Below are 27,648 nucleotides of genomic sequence, written 5' to 3' on the forward strand. Positions count from 1 at the left end.
TCCTGGTTTTTGGATATCAAATTCAGTTAGCCATAGTTCAGTGTGCATTCAGAAACATCTAACACAAGCAACTGGGCCGTGAGCTGTCAGTTACACATATGCAGCATCCTGAATTGTATGCAAAACATAAAATGCTATTCTTCAGACTGCTCAAGTCACCTGCAGAGATTCAAATTACAGCAGAATGTAAAACTATGGTGATTCAAGTCTCTTATTTCTCAAATTCAGTGCCTGAGTTATTAGTTCAATTTCTCAAATTTTTAATTTTTTTTTTTTTTTAATTGCAGGAGATCGCAGTATGCAAGTTATGCGTGGGTGAGGCCTTGGTAAAGTAAGTAATCCAATCTTTCAATTAATCAAAAGGACACATTTTGGTCTGAATGATAATGGTTACATGAGGAGCTGAGGAGAGATGCTCTCTACAACTACCTGAAAGGAGGTTTCAGAGAGGTGGGTTTTGGTCTCTTCTCCCAAGTGACAGGTGATAGGACAAGAGGGAATGGCGTCAAGCTGCCCCAGGGGAAGTTTAGATTGGACATAAGGAAAAATTTCTTCACAGAAAGGGTTATCAAGCACTGGCAGAGGCTGCCCAAGGCGATGGTTGCGTATCCCTGGAGGTATTTAAAAGACAAGTAGATGAGGTGCTTGGGCACATGATTTAGTAGTAGACAGGCATGGTTGGAATTGATGATCTCTATGGTCTTTTCCAAAGTAATGATTCTATAATTCTATGAAAATGCTGATAATCTGATTAAAATATTATGCATCCTAATAATAGATGTTAGATAAAATCTGAGAAACTGAGAATCACTTTTTCTGTCTTGCCACTGAGTGTCACTCTGATTCCAGCTCTCTGCAGCAGAGCAGAGACTGTTTAAAAAAAAAAACGTTGAAAAATGTGATTGGTTCTGATGAGTTCAGTCAGCTATACATATTGCACTATGTATTGCACTAGTACATACTTATTAGGTAGGCAGATACAATGGGAAAATGACAGGGACTTAGCAAGTCCCAGTGCCTCTGACTCCTTTTGTTAAGAGATACAGGCTGTTAAAAATGAATCCCTGACAATCAATGCTGACTCTGAGGATATTTTTAACCACTTATGATGCCACCCCTTTCTGCTTTCTGCTAAACTGAAACAGCAAAGTATTGATCTGGTTCGTGCATCCTACGTGAGTGAAAACTGTAGCTGTTTTTTAAAAAGGAAGCTTGTTGTGGCTTGTAATCCTGAACTGATAATGGGAAAGGGGCTGAGATACACATGCTCTTTCTCCTTTTTTTTTGACTCTTCAGACATTCTTCTTTTAAAAAAAAGAAGCCTGGCACATTTCAGTAACTGCATTCAAACCTCTTTGTCATCCTGACCCTAATTAGAGTAGCAGAATGGTAATATTATTAGTTAACCTCTTAACGTACACCCTCTGCTGGCACATGAGTCTTCAGCATCTAAGTACTGTGGCATTTCAAGGAGTTGGTTTATGGAATATGTCAGTGATGCATACACAGCAAGATTCTTTGTCAGATTAGTGACACTAAAACTGCATTGCCTAAGAAAGACTAGGTGAATCCCCGATACTCAAGTGAGTAATGAAACTGATGTAGTGCTACAGTTTGATTGTTTCTGACAGGATCCAAGATCTCTTAAGGGAATGAGCTGTCTTCTATGCTATTAAATCTTCTTCATCAAATGCAAACAAATTAGAAGAATCCCCTTTTGGAATTGGTTATCATTTATTGTCAAGATATATCGGAACTGACTTGGACTGCTTTTGGAGACATTTCATTGTTGTGTGGACACAGTCAACGTGGAGTGTTTCTGCTACTAGTGACAGGTTATTGTTCTGGGCTAGGGACAACTTCTTGAATGAGCCCTCAATTTACAGTGCATGTCTTCCTGCCTCTGCTAATGCCAGTAAAGTTGCCTCCAGCAGTCACTGCGACTATGAATCATTGCAATGAAAAAATGAATGCAAGTGGATTTAGTGGCACAATCAGTTGTTGCCGCCTGGGGTGCAATAGAGATCTTCCTTATCTGTTGCCCGCAACCATAGCAACTGAATCCACTATGTCCTGGTTATCCAGAATTATGAACATTGCATTTGCAGGGCTCTTAAAATACTCAGAACCCAGAAATGGTACTGCAGTGTCAACATACAGTTATGAATTATGTATGGCTTATGGGAGGAGATTAATAGTAGTAGCGGTGGTGGGGGTTAGTAACTTGTAGTCTGAGATAAAAATCTGATTTCTCAATTTAAGAGTGACATCTGATTTCCCAAACATACCTTACTGCTTCCACCTGCATAAATACAGTGCTGTGATTTTCCAGGAACTTACATGTGTGTGTGACTCCCATGTTTATTTGGAATTAACATGAATTAAATTCTGCAAAGGCTGCAAAGACGCATTAGAGAAAAAAAGATGTAGAAGTTATCTGGGTATTCTGCATACAACAGAGTAGTGGGTCACTCTGCCAGTCTCTTTGCTTACGGTGTCAAACGGAAGGCAATCACAGATCATGCAGGAGTCCACAGGCTGAAATGGTGCTGCTGAGTAGTGCATCAAAGGCAGTTTCCCAAAGGGCAACAATAGTATGGGAATATCTGTGTAACTGAGATGGAAGCAAAACTCAGAGGGAATTATCAGTGGAAGCGGATGACCTCACTCCCAGAACTCTGAAAGAAATATCTTGTGAAAGTACAGGCAAAAAGGAAGAATTTTGATCAAGTTAGGAGGTCTTTTTCTATGACTGGAGAATAATTTCTTTACTTTTCAAGAAAGAACAGAGATAGGAAATGACCTGTGAAACTATGAACATCTTTCCCTTCTGGAGCAATACTGATAAAAAGACAAGTCTAGTAAAAAATCTTAATCCTTGACCTGAGGAGTGGAGACATTCTAGTCCTTTGAGTAGGTTTCAAGAGTAGAAAAAAAAAATGTATCCCTTGCACTCACGCTGCCCATCTGCCTCCTCTTTTCTTTGCAAACCTGGTCCTTCTATCAAAGTCAGTGGCTATCTCCACTGAGCTCAAAAAATGATGAGTTAGATCTAATTAAGAACACAGAAGCTGTCATAAGGTCTTGGAAGACACCTGAGGTTCATTCACCCTTCCCACTTTTTCTCTTAATTTTGTGCTGTCACAGAAATAAGAGATGGACTGAACCTTTGTTCTTAACTTTTCTCTTGCATGACAAATTCTTGTCTAGAGTATGACCTGAGTTACAGGTCCACAAGGTAACAGGCATTGTGTCATATTTTCAAGTATTTCTGAACATCTATGGCCATTCTGGAAACTGGAAACAATTTCAATTATAAATTTGGACAGGCAAAACTGAAGGACAAATCAAAGGAAAAAAAGGTCACTCAGGTACAGGGAGGGACTAACTTCTCCACTGTAATTCTACTGTCTTATGGCACGGATACAATCCCCCATTCAAATAGAACAGCAGAGAAAACCAGACAAATCTCGCTAATGAGGAGGCATACAGAGATTTGCTGTAAAGAGGGAGTCAATCTCTCTCTGGTTTTTGACTTTTCTTTGCCATTTTACTTCACCTGACTAAACTGAAACAAACATTGAAGTGAGGTGAAACTTTGTGGAGAGAGTGGCTCAGGGAAACTAACAGGGGGAAGAAAGCCCCAAAGTGAACAAGAAATGCAGAAGACACATTACACTTCTTGCATTCCCTACATGCTAGGAAGATGGAACCTGTGCTGCACTTAAACACACTGAAGCAAAGGGCAGTGTTAAAGTTAGCCTAGTGAGCTGGTTTCAGGAACTTTCTTTTTTTGATTCATTTTGACCTCTATTACTATATAGACCTCAAAGTTACCAACCTAAGTCACCAGCAACTGTTTTTTTGTGACTAAGGAACCTTTCCAAGTCACCCTTCCAAGACCATTTAGACCCACAGGCTCTAGAATATTTCTAAAACACACTCTTAAACTGTTCTGGTATCTGGCAATACGTTTGTATAGTCCTATCCAATTTCAAGTGCCCTTCACAAAGTCCATTCATTTCTGTTCTCTGTAGGGGAGGTGTTTGTGAGAGTTGCTGGAAATCAAATAGCATGTTATATGCCCGCAAAAGTTCATCCATCCTAAAGCAGCAGGTGCTCACCAGCATTGCTATTTGCGAACAACTCTTCAGATTAACTTCTAGCAGATGTTAACAACAGTGTATCTTTACACAAAGAATACTAAGAGCCATTTGGACTAGCAAAGGCAGTTACTTGCAAGCCGCCTTTCTTCCTCTTTTATTTCAGCTGTTTGCCTTGGTAACAGCTGCCATTCTCAGTGCTGTGGTGTCTACAGACATCACAACAAATTATGCTGATAGCCGACTATACCCATTAACATGTTGGTGTGGTCGTTTTTCCACCATTTGCAAATACATCCCTTGTAAGAATTATCAGGGGAGCACACAGCTTCAGTGTCATTTTACTTCGTGAAAATGTGACAAGAAAATAAACTATTAATTTTTAACCCGGTAGCTTTGTATCATAGTGAACTTCATAGTGAACTCCAAGCTACTGGAGTTTTCTGGAATGGGCGAAAATGTAATTGTCTGAGTAAGGTCCTGTCAAGAGTGGGAGATGCAGGCTCTACAGCCATGTAGTAACAGCTCTGTAGGAGACTGAATGTTCCAGGCTGAGACTGGATATTAGAAGAAATTTCTTTACCAGAAGAGTGGTGAAGCATTGGCACTGGCTGCCCAGGGAGTGAGTCAGCATCCCTAGAGGTGTTCAAAAAGTGTGCAGACGTGGCATTTCAGGACATGCTTTAGTAGGCATGGTGGAGCTAGGCTGACGGTTAGACCGGATGATCTTAGAGGTCTTATCCAACCTTAATGATTCCATGATTCCAGAGATTTCCTGGAAAACAACCTGTCTTCAGTTCAACTAAATCATGCTCTGAATGAGTTCATAGGAACTGGTCATGGTTCGCTTCTTGCTGGAGAGCCCAGAGCCACCTGCAGAGAGGCCCAAGGGCCTCCCATTGACCGTGGCTCAGTAGCTTCCTCTAGTGACAGTATCTGAAGCTGCTCACAGAGCTAGGTCTGATAAAGGTGTATTATTACTGGGGAAGGGCTTGCAGGATTGCAGTACAGCCTCAAAGTATGCTGTATTTCTGGCTTTATCTTGCAGGACTGGCAGAAGGGTGAGGCACTTTTCTCCTTGCTGGCTACCTAGCTGGCTCACTGGAAGAAAGAAATGACTGTTGATGTTGGGGCAGCTGCCCTCTTAATATTCATCTATGTTGGATCTCATTAATTTCACTTGAAATTACAGTAGAGATGAGTGAAGAAGCCCTTTGCTTCTGAGAAGCTGGGCCTTGTTAGAGCGCAGTTCTCCTAAAGTCTTCCCTTGGAGCACAGGGCAACAGCCAGCCTTGTTAAGAGAGGTAAAATGCTGTTTGGACATAACACGTGCTCTGGATGCCATACTGTCAGTAAGTTTTGGCCGCCACATGTCTTTAGGTCTAAACCCAGTGACTGAGAGACTAAGGATTTCTTTTTATGTCTTATCACAGATGTTGCTATTTCCTGAGCCATTCTTGCAGAACAATTCACTGTGTTAGACTTCCATGTCACTGTTACTATATTTGTAGCATTGTAGCAGCAAAGAGCCCTAGTCAGAGGCTCATATCTCTGGGGATACGAGGGGTTTACGTGCCAGACCCTGCACAAACACCTGTGATATTCCGTGTTTATCCAGCTTTAGGCTGACACAGTGCAGCATGGAAACTAGGGGGGGAAAAGTTCTTATAGTGAGAACCTGCTGTGGAGCATCTGAATGAACACACATTTCTTGTAGCTGCAATTGTTTTTACTCAGAATTATAAACAGATTATAGATGTCTATATAATACATAGAGATAAATCATCTGTGCATGTGTATAATATATAGTATCTATTTTATTAGTCATCATTTTAAGAGGTAGGTATCTGTTTGTGGCTGAGGCAACAGGTGGCTTAGATAGACATATAAAATCCCTTCCTTAATTTATTAAAAAGCTTTCTTCCCTGGCAGCAGATAAATAGGAATCCTAATAGGGACTACATACTTCTCAAAAAAATCCCTGTTTTGTCCCCCTCCCTCTTTATAGTAATCCTAGTTTCACACCTAAAATTATTTCAGCCTTCTATATTGTTCTCTCCATGCATATGCACAGCCAAAGACAAGAATCATCCAGCTCAAAGTATCACATATCAACCTCTGGGAACAGGTGGATTGTGACTCAGAGGCTCAGAGCTCTTGTTAAGGTGTTTTGTGTGTAAAAGTAGCTTAGCACAACAGTTCTATTACCAGTATTTAAAACACCTGTCTGCAAGGGGTTATGCTGCCCCCAGATCTGCAATTTAGTAGATGAAACAGCTGACTTACAGGGCCTGTAATCTTTGTAAGTCAAGACACAAAACAGCAAAACTCAGGCCAGCCTCTTTTCTTGTTACTGGATCTCAGCAGAATTATCTATTGAGTTTGCAAACTCTGAAGCCCCTTTTAATACACTTCTGCCATTCATCACCTGTTCAGGGTCTTAAATGGTGCTCACATCTTCACAGGCACCCAAACAGAAATGTTTTTTTTGCAGCCATGGTCTTTGAAATCATTTGAGAACTGTATGCTAATGTAATGGTCAACAAGCAACTTGCTCCCACAGGCACATTAAACCTTTTTTTATCTATATAAACATTTAGTTAAAAAGAAAACTGCTCCCTTTAGCAATATAGTAAAAGTTTTAATAGGTGTGCTTTTTCCTTTTCTCTCTGTTTTTACATATTTTCAATTTCCTTTTTCATTTCCCTTTTCCACTGGAACTAGGTTGCATTATGTTATAGGTCAGGTTGCGTTCAACAGCTATTGTCAAACAAGCCTCTCCCAGGTTCTCCTTTAACATATCTGAATAGTGTTTGGTCACTGATGTTAAAAGGACACCGTTGATATCCAGTAAAGACAAATATTGCCAGCCATTGTGGGAATAAGGGAGCAAAACTACTTTCTTTCAAAGTGTTGTGGATGTAATTGAGGTGGTGTCTACCAAAGAGACAACTATTGCAGCGTTGTCAGGACGAGCAGTTTCTAAATTGACAGTGTACAAAACCCAAATATTGCCTATGTTCTCTGACAAAGAAACAGTTGAGATTAAATGATGCAAATTTTTTCAACAAAAACAGTATAAGGAAATAGGGAAAGTGAAAGGGAGAGAAAGGAATGGAAGGGACAGAAAAGGAGAGGAAAGGCTATGATTGAGAAAACTGAGCACTCTGAAAATGTTTAAATCTTATCCAAAATATAGACATTTAAATCCCTATATCTATGTTGCTCTTACTTCTATCTGAATGAGGCCTCTGGGATTGTAGTTGTGGCTGTGACTGGAATTTGGCATACAGTTTTGACCTTTAGCTTCGGTGAAGTGGCTCAGATGATAGCTTCTTGATAAGTGGGTCAAACTAAACGCAGCATAGAGGAGATGCTGAAAGAATACAAGGGAGCTATTGCCTGCAGTAGTTGGTCTTTTGCAGCTTGTTCACTTCAGTACAATATATTATGGGAAAATGTTTTGATAGTACAGGAGAGAGGCAGGACCGTTTTATAAGAAAATATCTGGAAGTGATTATTTTAGACAAGAATGAAATGGCCAGATCTGCGCTGAGACTACTATAATTGTGCTCAATCAGGCTAATGTAGGAATTACAACAGTTCTCCTCAGTGTGGAGCCTGTGGAGAATTTTAACTTCTAAAAAGCATTTTTAGAAGCTATCTAATGAGTTATAAATATTTTAAAAACTTATATTTCAGGGGAAAAAAAACCCTTGAAGATACTGTATTGGCTTCAATTGGAATAGGATATAAATCAATCTCAACTGCTTGTAAAGATGCAGACTTCCTCCTAAGAATTTGCTTTGATTTGTAAATGGAGTGGGGGGACATTTCTCACTTGAGAGAAATTCTGTATTGGAAACTAAACACTAAAATGAAAATCACTGCTAGTTAGTAAATATTTCAAGTTTGCAAATAATCCTGCTGGCAACATTTGTCCTACATTACTATTGTATAAAAAGAATAAAAACTTAACTGCAGATCCACCTGCAACTGAGAGAAACATTCAAGACAATCATCCTTGAGCAAGATTTGTTTCTTAATGCTTACTTAATTTACAGGAAACTACATTATTACTAGTTGGCTTTTTTTTTTTTCCTGCAAAGTTAACCTGCGGAAACAGGAGCAGAAGTTTCACTTCCCCCAGCGTACCCATACAGTCCTTGTAGGAAACAAGTTTTTATTAGGCATTCTTGTGAGCTTATATTACAGCTGTTCATTTCTTCGTGCCACCAGAGAAGAGGGGAGAAATAATAGAATCCCTTCTTTAAGCGAAAAAACCCAAAAACTTGCTGTTTATCAGTAAAAACTGAAAAAAGACACAAGTTCCTGTAACAGCTGTAGATGTCATGTTAAAGTCTGATAGTTGTAGCAAGCGAAAATGATGGTTGGTGCATGGGTGAAATGCTATACTGGGCATTTAAAACATTTCATTATAATAACAGCTTTTGCATAAGACTCATTGACATCTGAGCACATCTGGTAGCAAATTAAAACTCATGAATCATCTTTAGGCTGGTAATCGCTATGCTTTCCTTTGGTAAGATAGCTAAGTTGAGACGTACTGAGAATAGTGGGCTGCTGCTCACCACAGTATATGTGTGGCAGAAGGCGGCTCACGCTTCACATAGAAAATGATGAACTACAAAATTACACTTTCAAGGAAGTACTATAGATCCACCTGACTTCCACTGACAAGCATATTTCCTTGGGCATATCCACAATCAATCATTGAAAACTAATACTTCAGATCCTGGTGAAAATAGAGAGCGGGACACCTTAGTCTCTGGGACAATCCTACTCACAAACATACATATTTTAGATAGGCATGTGAGCACAGTACCAACAAATATTCCTACCCTGTCCATCATGTCTTGAAATGCCTGTGATTTACGTATAGTCCAGTCCTGTATACTGCTCCTCATGGACAGCAAAACAGGCTCAGATGCACAAAGATCTCAAGGTCTTTAATTCCACTGATTCTTGGCTTTCTCCTCTGCAGCCCCGCACACTTCAATATGATACCCTCAAGGAGTAAAATGCTGTCACACATCTTGGCAAAACCAGAGCCACAGTGAATAAAGAGACAGAATTATGTCAGATCCAAAAATCCCTAAGCATCTGGTTTTATCCCAAATTTATTATAGAGCTGATAGAGGTAACTGTTACTGTCAGAGCCAACTGCTTAGTGATTATTTCAACCTTTTGCGCCTGTTCTAGTGTCTATCTTGTAATATATTAAGACATTTCCTTTTTCCTCCAAAACGTCTCCCTGTGTGCTTCCCACCAGAGCCAGGAACACTTTACAGTGTGCACTAGTAATCCATTCCAAGATTGGCTGCAGCTGCCCTGTGCAGCCTGATGGAAGGGTACATCGCGGCTGGAACTTGCACAGCTTTGTGACATTGCTATGTAGCACAGCCAGAAATGTGCACACCGTGGTCTACAGCACCTATAAGAGAAAGGGGACAGTGGCACACTAAAAAATCTCCTTTTTGGAGATTTGGAGGCACAGTCTGATCAGACCAGTGCTCCTTGGGTTTTGTTGCAGTTCAAGCTATAAGAATACAGCTCTAAGAGAAGCAATAGTTAATGTTTTCCTTGACTCTTCAGTCTCTTAGAAACTAACAAATATGTTACTTAATAGCTTTTTATATAAAGCTTCAAGCTTTGCTTTGTTGACTTCTGCAGATATGAAGGGTAAATTACTGGTAAAATGTACTTTTAAAGCTGTACTTATACAGGCCAAAACCTTTCTCTCCTTCCCTCTCCCTCTCCAACAAAATAGCATTTCTGCATCAGTATTCTCCCTATTGTAAATGTGCCACTTTCTCATTGCCTTGCTAAACTACTGTTTTTTCCCTTTTTTTCCTTTTATGCATATAAGTGGAAGCTGTTCTGTGCAGTGATTAACAACTGTGTCTGGAACATATCTACAGCTTTTATTGATATCATCTATCTGTCCAGGCCCTGCTTCTGCAGACCTTTATGTTTAATGTCACACAGCATGAATCTGTGACTTTCATTCTCCCTTTAAAATGTATAACAAAAATTAAATTATTACTTGAGTAACTCACTGCTTTCTTGATTGCATTCATTAGCAAAGTTCATAAAAATATTTAAACTACTTTTAAAAACCAAGCTATTTAAACAACTTGCACACTTACTGGATTCTAATTTCCTTACACTCATGTGAAATAAAACTTGAAAAATTAGACATCCAAAAAATGTGTTTGTAACTTAATATTTCTGACACAAATTACACGAATGATAATTTAAATGAGCCATAATTCCAAGACAATGTTCAGATCTGAGTGATATCCAAAGTGAGTGAAATCAACACCTCAGATGCAATAAAGGGCCCATCACTCATGATGGAATGACCACTGTTGGCAGGAAGCTATGCTCAATAAGAACAAACAAATCACACCTAGATTTGTATTCAACAATTTCTTGCAGAACTGAAGAGAGGGAAGTAGAAAGATGTGATGGCTGAGATGCTGGTTTTAAGATCAGTCAAACATAATCTGCAACAGCTTCACTTCTGAATAAGATCACCAGTACTCAACAGCACCGAGAGTTCCTCCTGTTTGATGAAACGGCTATAATAAATCTTTAACTTATAACATTATTTCCATACTTGTAAAGTTCCATTAAAGGTGAAGATGATTCTTTCTCTGTATTAGCAAAACTAAATTTGTCCCAGATTCTCAGGCTAATTCTGCTAAAAGGGTACTACAATTTCTTTTCCTTATCTAATAATCATTTTAAAATCATTTGCTCTTCTCACATTCACTGATTATAAAAGAGTAGGATGTAGAAAGTGTTAAATTTTGTACTAAATTAAGGGAAAAAATCACATTTAATATTTTAAATTTTTACTACAGAAACCGATAAAGCAGCATATTATTCCAGTCTTCTAATTTATCATGTTTAAACACTTTTGCCTCAAACTGAGAAGTGCACACAGATCCTGGTCTCTCCTGTGTTTGAACTTGCACCTGAATACTTGAGCACTGTAAGACCTTGTACAATGTCTAATGAAGGGTGTGAAAGAGAAGTTGCGCAGTCTGTGGCTGAACACAAGTAGCACACATTCTCTTATGAAGTTGTCACCTCCATGCAGGGGGAAATAAAGTAACTATTTCAGGTACCACAGAATCATAGAATGGCTTCGTCTGGAAGGAACCTTTAAAGATCATCCAGTTCCAACCCCCCTGCCATGGGCAGGGACACCTCCCACCGGGTCAGGTTGCTCAAAGCCTCATCCAACCTGGCCTTGAACACCTCCAGGGATGGGGCAGCCATGACTTCTCTGGGCAACCTGTGCCAGTGCCTCACCACACTCACAGGAATAAAATTCTTCCTAATATCTAATCTAAATCTCCCCTCTTTCACTCTAAACTGTTGCCCCTTGTCCTGTCACTACAGGCCTTGGTAAAGTCTTTCTCCATCTTTCTTATAAGCCCCTTTTATTCACTGAAAGGCAACTATAACGTGTCCCCGAAGCCTTCTCTTTTTCGGGCTGAACAACCCCTACTCTCTCAGCCTTTCTTCATTGGAGAGCTGTTCCAGCTGTTCCCTTATTCCATGCAAAAATGCATTCCATCCAAAAGCTCTACTTCATTTCCCCGTGTTCCTGAGTTCTTACGATGGTTTGGTCTGGAAATTAAATTATATGGTGGCCTACATCAGCCCTCTGAACAGTCATCCAATTTTTTAAAATAAATATTTGCCTTTACAGAAGAAATTATAAACTTGGTGTGAAAGACCATATGTGCAAGTATGTAAGTGCACTGGTAAGTTTAGGTGATGATAACAGCAATGGGCTGGTTGGTTATATTTTTAATATACTTCAGCAATTCTCCTAACCTGATAATAAACATAAGGACATTAGAATGATATAGAGCATTGTATCAATGTAGACAGTGGACACGAACTCTTATATTTATATCCATCATAAAATTATTTCTTCATGTTTAGACCTCTCTTAGAGAACAGTACTCATTGCCATCATCTTTCTATGCATCTCAGATGTAACACAGAAGATGTTTATATAAGTATATAGAGAGAGCATAAATAGTTAGGCATACTGTTATAGTTACTCTCTATATATGCATCTCAGAAATGATTTCTGTATGCATAAAATAAGCTTTATATAGATAGCTATCTATGAAGTAATAAAATGGTATCTATCCCTTGTATTTCTTTTTCATGTTATAAATTACTGTTCAGATTCTTTCCACCACTCCTCTCCTTTCCCTGTTGTGTTCCTTCAATTTAGTTTGACATATTCTTCAAATATCTGGGATTTGGTTTTGCTCCTGCTTTCTACTGTAGAATTGTGTCTGCCTCTCCTCACCATCTGCACCTAGGGATTATGGCCACAGTTGTCCCAAACAATTCTTCCCTCGTCCTACAAACCTGTACCACAATGGCCTGGCTCCTCTCCACCTGTCTTTCAAACTTTTTTTGGCTTCATTGGGAAGCCCACAGACCATGACTTCTGTTCCTGACTTAGCATTTATTTTTCCTGAGCTAATGACTTGCATTAGAAATCAAATTGGTTACTAGCATTTAATGGTTCCTTGTGAAGAAGCAGATAGTACTTACAGTTTTACTCCAGGTGAGACCTGTGGTGTGATGCTCCTTGATATAAGCTTGAAGCTCAGACCAGATGTTTAGATATGACTTCACCCAATCAACATGGCGTGTGTCACTGTGAAAACACAGACAGTATTTACATGTGTGAATGTACTTAAAACCAAAACGCATTGCTACTCTTGCTTAAAGCAGGTAAAAGCCATTGTCTGCCTCAAAGTGATGGATAAATCAGTCAGGCAGCCAGCCAATGCTGAAAATACTAGGACCTACTACACTGCAAAGCTTTTAGACCCTTCCAGAAGACAAACAAGGGTATAGGATGCCTTTAGCAGTGAGTGCTTTCTGCTGGAAGGGCGTATCATGATTCTGTTCGGGCTCAATGTCAAGTGAAGAAACACTAAAGGTATGTGGAGCTTGTGCAGCAGCTACCCAGACTCAGTATCAGGGTGCTGAATTTTTAGACAACTAAATATCTGTGCATTCTTTAAGATATTCTAGCTTCCGAGTTCAAGTGTAACCAGGGTAATACTGGATGATGTTACAGTCATCAGACTAAAATATTTATACGTAAAGAATTTTTAAAGTACAAGTCACAAGTCGACTCTGGAATCATTATTTGGAAGGCTTAGTCCTCCAATGGGACAGTAAGTGAAACTGAGAAATATGTACAGGGAGAAACTGCTTGTAAGATGGAGTCCTTAGTTATGGAGAATTATTACTGAGTAGCAACAGCTGGGGATGGGACGTTTACAAGGATTTGGCTGTCTGTCTTCCATTTCTTTCCTTTGGAGTTTGAAGCTTAATACTGCTGAGGACCTGCATCAACAGGTTTAATCCAAAGCCTGCTGAAGTCAAGTGAGAGCCTTCCACTACTTTGGAAGACACTGTGATCTGATTCAGCAAAGAAAAACAGGAAAAGAATTCCTTATTCAGGGAAGAACTAAATACCTAGATAATGTACCCTGTTCATACTGTTACGTGGGGAATTTCCTTCTCCGGAATAAGTACTTAAGCTATATTGTAAAAAACTTCACTTACCCCAGTAGGTATTACCTTCAGTAGGTAAACTAAGACTTCAGGAATAATACATAATACAATATGAAATATTATATGTAGTATATAATATATATTTATACATGTACAAGAAAAAGAAATATATACAAAAGGTTTATATATATTAAATTTCCTTTCTAAAGAGGAAAACTCAATAGTGAATACTGTTCTTCACTGGGATATAAAAACCAAGAGCCAAAATCTGGCCTCCAAAAGCACCAAATGAACAGGAATTATACTTGACATTTTGAAGAGGACATTGGAAGGACCTGTATTTTTCCTCTTTTCTCTGTCTGCTCACAGGTTTCATTCATGGAACACTTTTGTGAATTCCTTGTGCTCTTGAAGAACAAAGCAGTGGTGGAGAAAAAAATCAAACGGGGAGCTATGGGAGTAGATGCTCAGTTGTATAAATCTACCGCCTAAATGCACATTTTCAAGCCAAGAGACAGAACAGCAACAGTGTGAGTGTGCAGTTGAGACAAGGAAGTGTGGCAGCTAGCTAGCTGCATGTGGGTATGTAAATACGCATTTGCATGCAAATTTATGATGCTGAAATGCCAGAAAATTCAATCTAATCCTATAATTTGCAGACATGGAAAACCAGCACTGCTAGCACTGCTGCCATTCTCACTGCAACATGCTGCAGGTCAAAGATGAGGAAGGGAATATATACTACTGCCAGCAGATTTTATCAAATGCTTTTTAGTTTACAAAATGTTTTCCGTGATGGCATTGTGAACCCTGTTGATATGGTTAACGCTCTGTTCTCCGGCTAGTGAATACTGGGGCTTGGCAACATACCTGTGCTTGTAGTCCTTTAATACCCTGTTAGTATAAAAGGTAGCAGCATCATTCATCTCCTTGACATAAGGGCCTGGTTTAGGAGACTAGGACCATCAACCCATGGTAGCAGGAAACAACAGAAGAAGAAAGGAATTAAAACGTTAGTCAGACACCTTCCCTGATTTGCTAGGCATATTACAAAGTACTTTCTTGGATGTAGTAGATTCAAGAACTATTCAGTTAAGACTGCAGAGCTCTGCAAGATTTGGGACTCTTCTGGGCCGCACCATCCAGCAGCACATTTACAGCCCTCCCAACCATCCCATGAGTCACTCACCACTGCTATCCACCCAAGGGCAGGTATGCTTTCACTGACGGCTGAGAGGTGGTTGAACATTTTACTTCCTCTGTTCCTCTCTCTGAAGTTCTGGATTTCCTGAATCTTCTCTGATATCGGTTTGAGAAGCATTGCCACCTCATTCTGTGAATAAAACCAAAACCAAAACAAAGACAAGAAAATGCTGCTGTTACAATAGGTGGTCTAAAAACACCCTGTGATTTAACATTGTCTTCCCTGCCCATTGATTTAACTGTTGGAAAGAAAGGTCAGCATATTCTCTGGATTTCTTGACAGGCTTGAGACGTGGACATGTGTGAAACTCATGAAGTTCAAAAAAGCCAAGTGCAAGGTCCTGAACATTGGTCGGGGCAATTCCAACCACAATTACAGGCTGGGCAGAGAATGAATTGAGAGCTGCCCTGTCGAGAAGGACTTGGATGTATTTGTGGATAAAAAGCTCAACATGAGCCAGCAATGTGTGCTTGCAGCCCGAAAGTCAACCATATCCTACGCTGCATCAGAAGTGTGAGCAGCAGGTCGGGGGAGGTGATTCTGCCTCTCTACTCAACTCTCATGAGCTGGTGTGCTGCGTTCAGTTCTGGAGTCCTCAGCACAGGAAGGACATGGATCTGTTAGAGCGAGTCCAGAGGAGGCCACGAAGATGATCAGAGGGCTGGAGAACCTCCCATACAATGACAGGCTGAGACAGTCAGCCTTGTTCAGCCTAGAGAGGAAAAGGCTCCGGAGAGCCTTACAGCAGCCTTGTAGTACTTAAAGGGGGCTACAGGAAAGCTGGGGATGGGCTTTATATCATGGAGCGCAGTGATGGGACAAGGGGTAACAGTTTTAAGCTGAAAGAGGGAAGATGTAGATTAGATATTAGGAATAAATTTTTCCTGTGAGGGTGGTGAGTCACTGGCACAGGTTGCCCGGAGAAGTTGTGGCTGCCCCATCCCTGGAAGTGTTCAAGGCCAGGTTGGATGGGGCTTGGAGAGACCTGATATAGCAGAAAGTGTCCCTGTCCATGGCGGGGGGTGTGGAACTGGATGGTCTTTTAAGGTCTGATCTTCTGATCCAAACCATTCTATGATTCTATGATTCTAAAGTAGCAGTTTAATTACTTTCCTCTGGCTGCAGTGGTAAAATGCATTGATGTGTTGCAGGAAAAATTGTTCTCAGCACTGGCAGCTTTTTCACACACCGACCAGGTGAAGACCATGGAGACCCCATAGCTCAGAGTTAGCTAAATGCTTGTATTATTCATCTGATATCCCTGGAACTTTTGGAGAGTCTTTATACTAGCCTGAGTTTTTCAAGTTATTAACCGAGTTGGTTTTCTATAAGAAACACAAACTGCTTGTTAGGTTAGTGGTCTCTTAGCATTGCCAAATACACTTAAGGCAATATCGATTTTAACTTTCTGTACTGGTTAAGTTTTAATGTTTTAATTTCCTTTGGCTGCAAGTAATGTGGGAGAATTTCATGGCAACGCACTGCCTGCAAGCCATGGTTTGGGGAAATTCTCCTGTGTTAATCAGAAAGGGTATCCGGAGAAATGACTGTTGAGCAGGAAGAATAATGTCTGGGGTGAAGAGAAAAGCATAATGAACGGAGAAGCTATCCAAGCCTTTTCCTGTGCAAAATGAATGCTAATCACACTGACCCCGTGTCTCAGAAAAAACTAATTGAGAGCACTAACTTACTAAGGAAAATTCTCCCACTCAGGAACAGCACACTTAGGGACAAGGACACATTAGTTTACAAGCAAAACAAGTCCTACAAAATGATTCTATTAAAAAAGGACCAATTCTTTATTGCAAAAGAATTCCAGCAGAACCCCTTCTATGTCCCACCAAAGAAAGTGAGTGCACCATTCTGATTTTCCCTGGCACTTCACTGAGAAATCACTCAGGCTGTAGCAGAAGTCTGTATTTTTTCTCACCTTTTCTCAGGACTACTTGTTTGATGGAATTAAGTGCTTGCTGGAGACAACTAATCCTTATACTCCCTAGGACTAATGCTATCATGGCACACACAAGTCAGTGTGTGCCTATGTCCTGTTTGACCTCTGTTGTCTGAAAGGTATTTATTTTCACCCTTCCACAAGACCTCAGCTTTACAGAATTTCATGTCACCTTAAAATAAGCATGTCTGCCACAGATCAACGTAGGTCAAAAGACATTAAGAAAAAAAGAAAAAAGAGAAAAAAAGAAAAAAGAGAAAAAAAGAGGCTCTGCATTTTTAAAAGAATTTTGATCCAGCTATGGAGCCTTAATATTTTAGTGGTAAAGTGATTTTGAGTATGGCCTATGCGCCTGAAATACCCAGGGATATTTGGTGTTCTCCTAAAGCAAAGTGGGCTGGGAGAAAACAAATATTTACAGTATTACTGGGAGATGAAAAGATTATTTCTTGATGGCTTAATGACCAGCATAAGTCATTAAGTCTGAAAAAGCCCTGAAACCTCCATGATTTGTAGTTCTTCAAAACTAATTTTGTTGCCATAACATAAGAAAGCCTGCAGGAATTCTTCTGTCTAATTTTTGCTTGTTTACAACATGCTGCAGCTGGTTGGTTCTTTCTTATTTTGCAGGGAAATCTTTCAGGTATTACAGCAGTTAACAAAACTGAAATTTAAGAAAGTTCTTGTTCTGCTTTGATATTATGCCAGTTTTTCTCCCATGAAGTCTAAGGGACATTTACAGTCCTTTGCTTACCCTGAATCTTCATGGCCTAGTTCCAGCCAAAGAGAATATCGTGGCTAAAAATACAGCTCTGCAGATGCCTGGTTTATCTAGGCAGCACTGGGAGGCAGCACATTTCTGCACACAGGGCACAGAAGTAAGAGTCTGTAAATGGGGGTTCTCCGTGCAGCTCTCCCACCAAATTGTCATCAGCTTTCCAGAAAGCTGTGTTACCTTTCACTGCTTCAGCTTCCTATATGTGAAATGGTGCTAATATAGCTGTTTCCTTCTGTAAAAAACTTTGATATCTCCAGATAAGAAGGCAAAATTAGGGCCAAACACCTTCCTGAATGGTCCCATAAGACCTGCATCTCCTCCTCCTACTAGCAGAAAAACTCCCAACCACTTTTGTGTGGGTTTTCTGTCAGCAGTACTGACAGAATTTCTAAAACACAGGAATTAACCTGTCCAGTGAGTCAACTATTTAGAAAAATGTAGTGAATTTATGTGATTTTACAGAAAAAGTGCCCTGTGGGAGTTTTAAAGGTGAAATACATATTGCTAAGGAAGGTAGCTCAATGTAATCATTTACTTGGCACGGTAGTGACACAGGAAAGAGCAACAAAGGGCTTGAGGCTATGCTTAGCTATGTCTCATGTGAGATGTACTGGGAGAACAGTACAGCCTGCCTTCCCTTCACTGTGCATTTGCCCTGTGCTGCAATGCCTGCTGGCTGGCTGCACAAAATGTGTGTGTGTGTTCGAGCAAGCTTCTTGTGATCCAAGGTTCTCTGTCAGGGCTGGACACAAAGGAATCCAGGCCTGCAAGGAATCCTTAATTCCTGTCTCCCTGCAGTCAGTTCTAAATTTTTAGTTAGTGATTAAACTGCAGATGAATTATAGTGCATATGGCATACGGATATAGAAAGGCTCATTAATTCTAGCAGTAATCAGTCTTGTTTGGCTCTACAATGCAGAACTAGTTGTGCTGAGGGTTCTAGAAGAATAATCTCTTTATTGCAATGAATATTAAAACAGCTGGTTGTTAATGAAATGATTGTCCATGTTGTATCTCTAAGAAAAAATTAATTCAAGGATGTGAATCAGAGCTGTTGGAAAAATATTCAGCATGCCTTTGGCATGTGCTAGATAAGATTTCTTGTCATTTAAGACACAGCACAGTTGTTTAAAAGAAATTTAAGAGTCTTTGTATAAACACCATTCCTATTATAATGCTGAAATGTTTAAAAATGCAACAGTGGCACTACTTAGAAATATCAAAAGTAATTCCCACTATGCCCTTGCCCATTTTAAATAATTATTAAACCCAGATGCTCTTTTAAAATATTAATACCTAAACACGCAGCCAGCGTTGATCCATGTCTGATAATTCTTATTAGAAAATCAAGGCTACTAAGACTACTGCAGTGATTAGCTAAAACACCCCAAAAAAGTTACAGCATGCAACATTACGCTTCAGAGCATGGCTTTGGAGCCCTAAGGCTCAGCTTGGTCTCATAAAAGGGCCTGGCACACCAGTATTCCAACAGACCACACCAAATGGACTTTCTTCTCTTTCACATTTTTGTAATACTCACACAAGAACTTCCCCACATGACAGGTTTAACAGGACTGGGGCACATGGATTTAATTCAGGAGAATGGCCAGACTTCCGTGCTTTGTGATTTTTGTGATTTGCGTGTGAAGTTACAATAAACTGAGTGGCTTGCTTTAACTTTCAGCTGCTTGAGCCAGCTATTACTTGACAATCGCAGCTTTAATTTGAGAAAATCGGTATTTTCTCAGGGCTGTTGTCATCCAGAAACCTGCCAGCATGAATCATAAAGGCACAAAACCCAGCAGGTAAATACAAATGCAGTTTTTAAAGATCTTATGTATTTTTAAGCTAATCTTACATAGTTTTGAGGGGTGAGATTGTTTACTGAAGAATTTTTGTGTTGATGGGTGGCAACACAATTCAGACCTCACTATTACAGTGTTTAAATCAACCTGACCTTAATAGGTTGAAAAAAATATGGCGAGGGAACAAATAGCCTTTTAACTTATGCTAACTGAGGGGGTGGCAACCTTTGGCATAGGAGGAGTAAAAGAAAGCTGAAGGCATTTGGGATCAGCAGCCCCTTCATTTTACTCAGCCGCAACCAGAACAGCATGACTGCAACCTTTATTCCATAGTCTACAGTTCTGTTATTTTCCTCTGTCAGTTCAAAATCTCCATCATGCTTACATTGTGTTTTCACAGGCAAGTTTGATACATGGATTTGATTTGAATCAGCTGTCTCTGTATATGTTGGCAAGTAGTGCAGCCTAATAGGAGTAGTTCTGTAGCGTGAAACAGTTGGTGCCGAGGTCTTGACATTCAAACTATACACGTTTCGGAGAGGGTGTGCTGTTTTGGATTAGCTGTAAATGGTGGTTTAGGTGCTATCTGAGAATGTATCTTCCATTTAACTTCATCAGAAAGATAACCATTTTGTACACTCTAAGGGAGCTCTACAGTGTGAATCACAGCATAGAATGGGACTGATTTGAAGGAAAAATATAGTCCTATTGTGAGCTGAAACACTAATGTAGACACAGCCATTTTTTCTGCAAAAAGTCTAGTACAGTCTCATCCCTCATTTGATCCTTTCAAGGGATAGAAGATGTCATGAATAGCTTGTACTACACTCAGTGCTAACAATTTAAAAGGTGAGCATTTGCTCTCAGCTGAGGCTTGATTCCCTCTATTGTAAATGAAGAAAGAGATGCCCCAAGGAATTCTTTCCACCTATTAATAGATGCTAGAAGACATTCATAGATGTGAAGACTGCACTCCAGAGATGCTGCCATTTACAGTAAAGAGAACCTAGAAAGACACCTTGCACAATGTGCCTACCATGACAACTAAAGCTGATGAGCAGAATCCCATCCTGTGCCTATAGGAATAAGATACTGGTAGCTTCAGTGATCAGCAGTGAGATGCATTTCTGTTATGAGTGGCTATAATTCTAGAACTAACATATAACATATAATATATAGCATATAACATATAACATAATTCTAGATTAACTGTAATTTCCCCTATTTTGTATTCTGTAAAAGGCAATCTGTAAAGAAGACTTTAAATTTTGAAGTTAGTACTTTTTCTTTTAGATATGTTGTATGTCTTTTTTTTCATTGTAGCTGTGTATCAACAACCTGAATGGAATCAGTGTTCAGATTAGGCTGAGGAATAACCTCTTTCTTTAAGTATATAGAAAATATATTTTCTTTCCAAAGGTGAATCTAAGCTAGTTGGTAGCTTTGAGCCTCCCAATGCTGCTTCCAGATTCCTCAAAAGCTTACTTTTCTTTTTTCTTTTCCTTGTTACTCCCATAGTGAAATATTACCAGCTTTTGTTGGTGGCTGACAATATTTTAGCACTGCCTGTCTCCATTTCTCCTTGCAGAAAGTGTTTCACTTTTGGTACAACAGTTTTGCTCTTAAAATTGCTTTCTCTGCAAGCATTTTCTCATTGGCAGTCGAGACAATCAGTGAGATCTTTCTCTATGACCACTACATTCATGACCCTCTAGTATTCTCATATTTTCAGGGCTCTAAGGTCTTTTCCTAACTAACTACAGAGAGATATTAATTTATTCTAGGCTTGTTTTCTTAGACTGCAAATCTTCAACACAGTGGTGTCACCAGTGTTTGATTTATTTGTCAATAGTACAGGTTTTGCCACTTCCACTCACTGCTGCACAACAGCGGGACTATGACACAGAGAGACAAATCTGCAGAAATGTCTGGTCAGCTTCATCAGCACAGAAGCTTAGACACATTTGTGTGCTTCCAAAGTGACTTAATTGGTATTTGGCTTTTATTCCTCTTAGATAGCACATAAATTCTCAATCTAACAGCCAATGTTAGCTGCAGCAGTTTTGTGCTTTGAGGGGAAAAAAACAGGGAAGACCAAACCGTAATGCCACATGAAAAATTACTAGTTTAGCCATTTGCAGGTGTATTTTGAAATGTAAACTCTGAAGGAAGACAAATGGTGAGGAATATGAAAGACAAATAGCTTCTAACCACTTAAGAAATCCCAGCCTGATACAAACTGCATGCATCAGTTTATACTGATGCAGAATCACACCCAATGCTTTTGGCCAGGGCTCTGGCTGGTTTTTAAATGGACTTGAATGCTGCATATATTGTTCTCCTGTCTATTACAGCTCTCTGTGGGCCGTATATTCAACAAGGAAGGGTCCTCCTGCTTTAGGCACAGAGGCAACATCCCACACGTTATCAACAAGAACAATTACACCAATGAACTCTTTTCAACCATTTGATTCCCTGCTCCTCAATCTTTGCTGCTGTGATCATAGTCCATGTCAGTGGGGCCCTGGGCATTCCAGATAGCAAAGAAAACATTGTTCTGTTGAGCTACAATTGTTTGATTCACAGCATCTGAGATCTGATGAGTCTTTGCTAAAGCAAACTAGGTTTCACATGGAATATGTCCCAGGACAGGGATGCTAGATGGTGCAGGCTTCTAGCTTTGGACATTCATGTAGTTCACCTGAGAAACCCCCAGGGACAAAGTGTAAGACTCACAGGTTCCTTAAGCAGTCCAGCAGTCTGCATAAGTTACAGAATTCAAAAATGGTTGTTTGTGACCTGATTTAGACCGAAGTAAAATTAGAAAAACATTAAATAACCCATGAACTGAAAAACCCTGCTTTTCAGTCAGATGCATCTCCAGTGCCTTCGTTTTAGAAGATCACATGCCATCCAGAAATCCTGGCAAACAATTGTATAGCACATAGAAAGGAGTGTACTGGGTTGGATTTGTGTTTAGCAGAAATAAAGACTATGATACTTAATGGGAAAGGGAGTGTCCCATCAGCATAGCTCAGTGGGATCTCACATGGCACGGTTTGAATATGAACGTTGCTACAGGGACTGAAAACTTGCCTGATGATTTCAGTACATTACTTTAGGACACAGTAGAACTCCAGTAAGAGTCTGCAGGATCCCCAGAATTGCTTAGCAGGTATGTCAGATGAGGAGCTAGACAAGGTATAGACTATCATCTTCAATAATGTCTTCCTTATGGAGCGATGCTGTTGTTAATCCAAGTCTAGAAGTACTGAAGTAAACAAGTACAAGTAGCCTTTGCTTTCTGGAACCTGATTCTTGCACAGAACATGAACTGCTGGAGAGACTGTGCTGTTTGGTGGAATCAAACCCTATAATCCCAAAATGAGGTGCCTGCTGGTGTTGATGTGAGCTGGTCTAGAGGTGTGTGGTAATGTGCATCTCTGGCTCTATATCTCTTCCGTACAGGCTGGGAGATTCGCATCGATCATAGCCCTTCCATATTCCCTGGATCCCTAGGTGTCTCTGGGCTTTCTTATGTCTGAGTGCACTGCTCCTAGGCCAGAACTGACTCTTAGATGCATCCATCTTTTCATTGCAGAGGCTATTGACCTGGGAATTTTGGCAAACTATTTACAAGGATACCTGTAGAAGTTAACTACAAGAAAGACCGTGAGATGCTGAGGCATGTCCAAAGAACAACAAAGCTGGTGAAGGATCTGGAGCACAAGTCTTATGAGGAGCGGCTGAGGGAAGTGGAGTTGTTTAGTCTGGAGAAAAGGAGGTTGAGAGGATACCTTAACACACTCTACAACTGCCTGAAAGGAAGTTGTAATGTGTGGATGTAACAAGCTACAGGACAAGAGGAAACAGCCTCAAGTTGCACCAGAGGAGGTTTAGATTGGATATTAGGAAAAAATCTTCATGGAAAGGATTGTCAGGCATTGGAACAGGCTGCCCGGGGAAGTGCTGGAGTCACCATCCCTGGAGGTATTCAAGGGACGTAGATGTGGTGCTTAGGGACATGGTTTAGTGTTGAGCTTGGCAGTGTTAGGTTAACTGTTGGACTTGATCTTAAAGGTCTCTTCCAATTTAAATGATTCTACGATTTTGTGATCAGAAAACATAATGAGCTTGAGACTGATCAAATGCAGTCGAGTGCCTTTGAGACAAAATTATAAGATAGCTGCCGGGGGGCTATCTGGAGACTGGCAATACGTGTACAATGAAGCAATAATCAAAGGTTAAAGTGGACCTGAAACTGAGAAAGAGTTTGTAACAATAATGAGCAAGGCCGCAGGCTAGGGACTGAAAAATGTCAGCTGATCCACCACTGTGGCTGTGACCATGTCGCATGCAGTTGTAGGCTTGGTGGTAACAGAAATATGTCAACATTTTGGCAAGATTTCAGAGAACAAGAGGAAGGAAGGGGTTTCCTTTGGAACTCGGGGCTCTCAGGCTCTGTCCATGTCACAATTGGCACCTTCTCTAAGTTTGGGACCTAAGTACCTTAAAAAGACTGAACCAAATTACTCCTAAAGCTATTTCTAGATACAGAGGTGCAGGTTTGTAGCAGTCAGCCGAGCAGAATGGCAGCAAAACTTAGCTCAAACTCTCTTGCATAAGTAAGTAATAAATTAACAAGGTGAAGAGCGTCGTGGTCTTCAGATTCTTGGAAAACAGTAAGGTGATCCCAGTAAATATGAAGAAAAGTAGTGGGAAATGGAATGACAGAAGCAAACCAAGGTAATTAGAAAAGAAATCCTGTTAGCATGCAGAATAAGAGGTCCCAGGAGTTCTATTACTCAAGTACTTTAAAAAAGGAAGAGAGAGAAAAAAATGAGCAATCCTGCACTGAAAGGAAGTAGGGAACTAAATCTCCATCTTTGATTTCTACAAAAAAATTCTGAGTATGAGCCCTTTATTCAAAGAAATTGCCACAACTATTCTGTTCCTATGATAGATTTTTTTTTTGCTTGACTACAAAAATTTAAACCCCTCAGGATTAATTCTCATGGCTCAAAGTCTAATTTCAACTGCAATTTCTCACATTCCATTCCCCCCCCCCCCCCTTTTCTAGGAAAAAAAAGGGAAAGCCCCACTTTACCTCTCTCTTTCTTCCTATTCTCTCCTCCCACCTCTGTGTAGAATCTGGACATTTAAGCTAGGTATTTAACTGCAATGTTTGTCTGCACAATGTTAGTAATTAAATCCATGAGCTCTGGCAGTCATATGAACTCAGCATTTTTTAATGAGAAATCACATAATCATTTATAGTCTGAACCTCATCTGTCATTTAAATCTTTTTGTAGCACTTTTTACCATGACTGTGCTCATCCTGCATGTGTTTATATTGATTCACAGGAAAATGTACCTCGTTAACTACTTTTCAGTGTGGGAACAATGCCCTCAGAGCAAATGTTTAAATTGTCTGAACTCTTAAAGTGAAATGAAACAACTCAAATAGAGAAGACAGAATTTAACTGTCCACTCACAAAGAATCCAGTGCAGTGGCTTTGAGCACTGATCTCGTACATTAGTATTCATGATCATAAAGTAAAAAAAAAAGTTAAACAGATAAACTTGCTCAGAAACACTAATAACTTTAAAATTATTATACAATATAATATTAATGTTTTAATCAGAATTGTACTTGGCTTAGACTGTGGGGAATAACAAATTCATATCTAAACTATTTCATAATGTTTTGTGAATGTTTACATTAAAGTATATCTTCTGAATCATCCAACCAACATAAACGTATAGTCTCAAAATACCTTTTTAAACAACTTCTCACAGAATATAGCAATATTCTGATTTATTTTCCCTACTCTATCTTTACTCTCTCATGTATAGTAAACAATTTACAATAGATATTTTTTTTGCTTTAATGTTTGAAGTTTGGCGCCAGAAAATAATTTCTAAGAAGTGGATGAACTGAAGAATCCCATCTTGCTGAATGAGCCTGTGTCCAGCAGCCATTAGCTGGGACACACACAAACAGGAATATCAGACGGTAGGGGGGTCATGTGATGTCTTCCATTGCACATACAAATATAGAACATGACCATAAAAAGTAACAGAACATGCTCTCTGCGATGTAATTTATTGCAGTTGATGCTAGATTGGTATGCCAGCTGGAATTACCTTCTTGGCTCCGACTGTTTTCACATATACAGATAATAAAGGCTGTGCACTGCAACAGATTCCAAATGAAAAAATATTGGTGCTATTAACAAGAAGGAAAACCCTGCACAAGCAACTTCAGCAAGCTTAACTGTTTGAAAATGTTTGCTAGTGACTCATAGCAGGAGTTAAAGGGCTAAATGAATACTAGGGCTTCAACATTTTCATTGAGGGGAAAAAACACTGCTTTTTGTACGATATACATTTCTGTCTTTGCTGAGCACAAAAAAAATCTAAAGATTATTATACATATAGGAGCTTTCTTTTTGTCTGAATTCCTTATTCATTAGTTTGTAAGCTTTGAGAGCTGAGCTAATTTATTTTTCCAGGGCATTTTCCCCTCCCTTTTTTATTTTTTAAAGGCACCATGTATGACATCCCAACATGACAGGAACTCAGTAAATCCCCTCAGTCTCCACACCGCTGTCTCTGAATGTCTACAAAGCTACTATGCCATAATCGCAACTCGCTAGCTCATTCACAGCTTTACATTATAAAGCAAACAGTCTAGACAGCTGAATGATGGAATTACTCTCTTTTCTCTTGCATTTATAGATATGCTGTCATCTTCATTTGCTTTTCTCTACTCTGTGCATTCTGATACACTAATGATTAGCTTTCCTGTTTGGATTCCACACTGACTCCATGGCTCTAGGCTGTAAATACAACCCGAGCCCAGATGACATTGCAACAATAAAGTCCTAGGGGGGGAAAACACCTGCCTCTTTCCTTCTCCTGGATTAGCTGATAACTAGGATTTTCAAAATAGTTAACCAATGTGGCTTTAAAATAGGATTTTATTCCCCACTGAGACAGAAACATAAAAGCCTGCTCCCTCGAACTGTCACTCTCTGCAGTGGAAAATACTGTTCAAGTTGCACAGAATAGGCAGCCTTCAATTATTTTCACGTCTGTCTATTGTATACCTGAATGTATCTGTGAAAAAATTATGTGCAAACGAGAGAAAAGTAATGAACATATGTTTCAGTGCCTATAAGAAGTGTGCACCTAACTGTCTTTATGTTAAAAAAACTTAAGTCACTGGAATGGGTTTGTTCTCACGGAGAAAGGAACTTTAGTCTGTAGTATTCCTGGTATTTTAACTTTGGAATGATGTGTACACGCATATCCTGTAGCATTTCCTTGGTGTTAAAAGGTAGTTAAATGATAAAAGTATACCGTCTTGCCTTCAACAAGTTGCGGAAATCTATGCAAGTCTGATAATGTGCAACTAAGAGGTACGGATACACATGGCCAGCTCTGGTGATGTTTATGACAAGATTTTTATCATTTGTTGCTTTTCTTAATGCTTCTGTAACTGTCATTCTGGGTTGCTGGGGAATCCCTTTTTACATTTTTTTAGCGTGTTTTGTTGTCATTTAATGTGTTTTGTTGTCATTTTTTAAATGAAAGCTTTGCAGTTGAAAAAATCTGGAAGTCTTGACTTGGAGTCAGAAAGCTGTAAGGGTAAAAGTGAGGAGAAGCCATTGCCATTCTCATTTGAAAAGCAGAGGATATCAACCTGATAGCACATCATCACAGGAGGCCAAACAGTGAGCCATAGCTTCTGCTCTTACTGGAGCTGGGACACCACCAACACTTCAGAACATTGCATTCCATTATGGGCCATCAGAAACTGTTCATTGGGGAATATTTTACCTACAAGCACGAAGAGTTTTGTGGGCCACTGGGTGCGATTGTATTCATAGCCAATATAAATGACTGCTTGAGGCCTGTACCAATGGGAATTTTGCCTGTTCTCTGAGAGTCATGACCTACTTTTATTCTCTGAGATCAGGGACAGCTGGAGAAACAAGTGATCCCTTCTTACTTGAAACTCTACAAATCTCAAGTCTTGCCTGGAATATCTGTGCTTTTTCTTTTTCCTTGAGTACCCTTGCCATTTAAACATATTGATTAGGAAAACTTTTTATTTGTGTCTCTAAGAACAATAGTGACAGCAAAATTTCAATAATTCATAGCAGTGGCAGGGATGAGATAGCAGTTCTCATTTGAGAAAATGGATT

General features: G+C 39.7%; 1 protein-coding gene across 2 annotated transcripts in view; it reads right to left on the bottom strand.

Annotated features, from left to right (window-relative positions):
* The window catches only part of CAP2 (cyclase associated actin cytoskeleton regulatory protein 2), a 70,142-nt gene that overhangs the window by 7,746 nt on the left and 34,748 nt on the right, over positions 1–27,648 (bottom strand). For both annotated transcript variants that reach the window (XM_054059565.1, XM_054059564.1), the window contains exons 5-7: positions 14,887–15,030; positions 14,568–14,653; positions 12,720–12,825 (exon numbers count right to left, since the gene is read on the bottom strand). In XM_054059565.1, coding sequence (XP_053915540.1) covers positions 12,720–12,825; positions 14,568–14,653; positions 14,887–15,030 — 336 coding nt within the window. The remainder of the gene's footprint in view (positions 1–12,719; positions 12,826–14,567; positions 14,654–14,886; positions 15,031–27,648) is intronic.

This window comes from Cuculus canorus, chromosome 2 (genome assembly GCF_017976375.1).
Source record: "Cuculus canorus isolate bCucCan1 chromosome 2, bCucCan1.pri, whole genome shotgun sequence".
Lineage (NCBI taxonomy): Eukaryota > Metazoa > Chordata > Aves > Cuculiformes > Cuculidae > Cuculus > Cuculus canorus.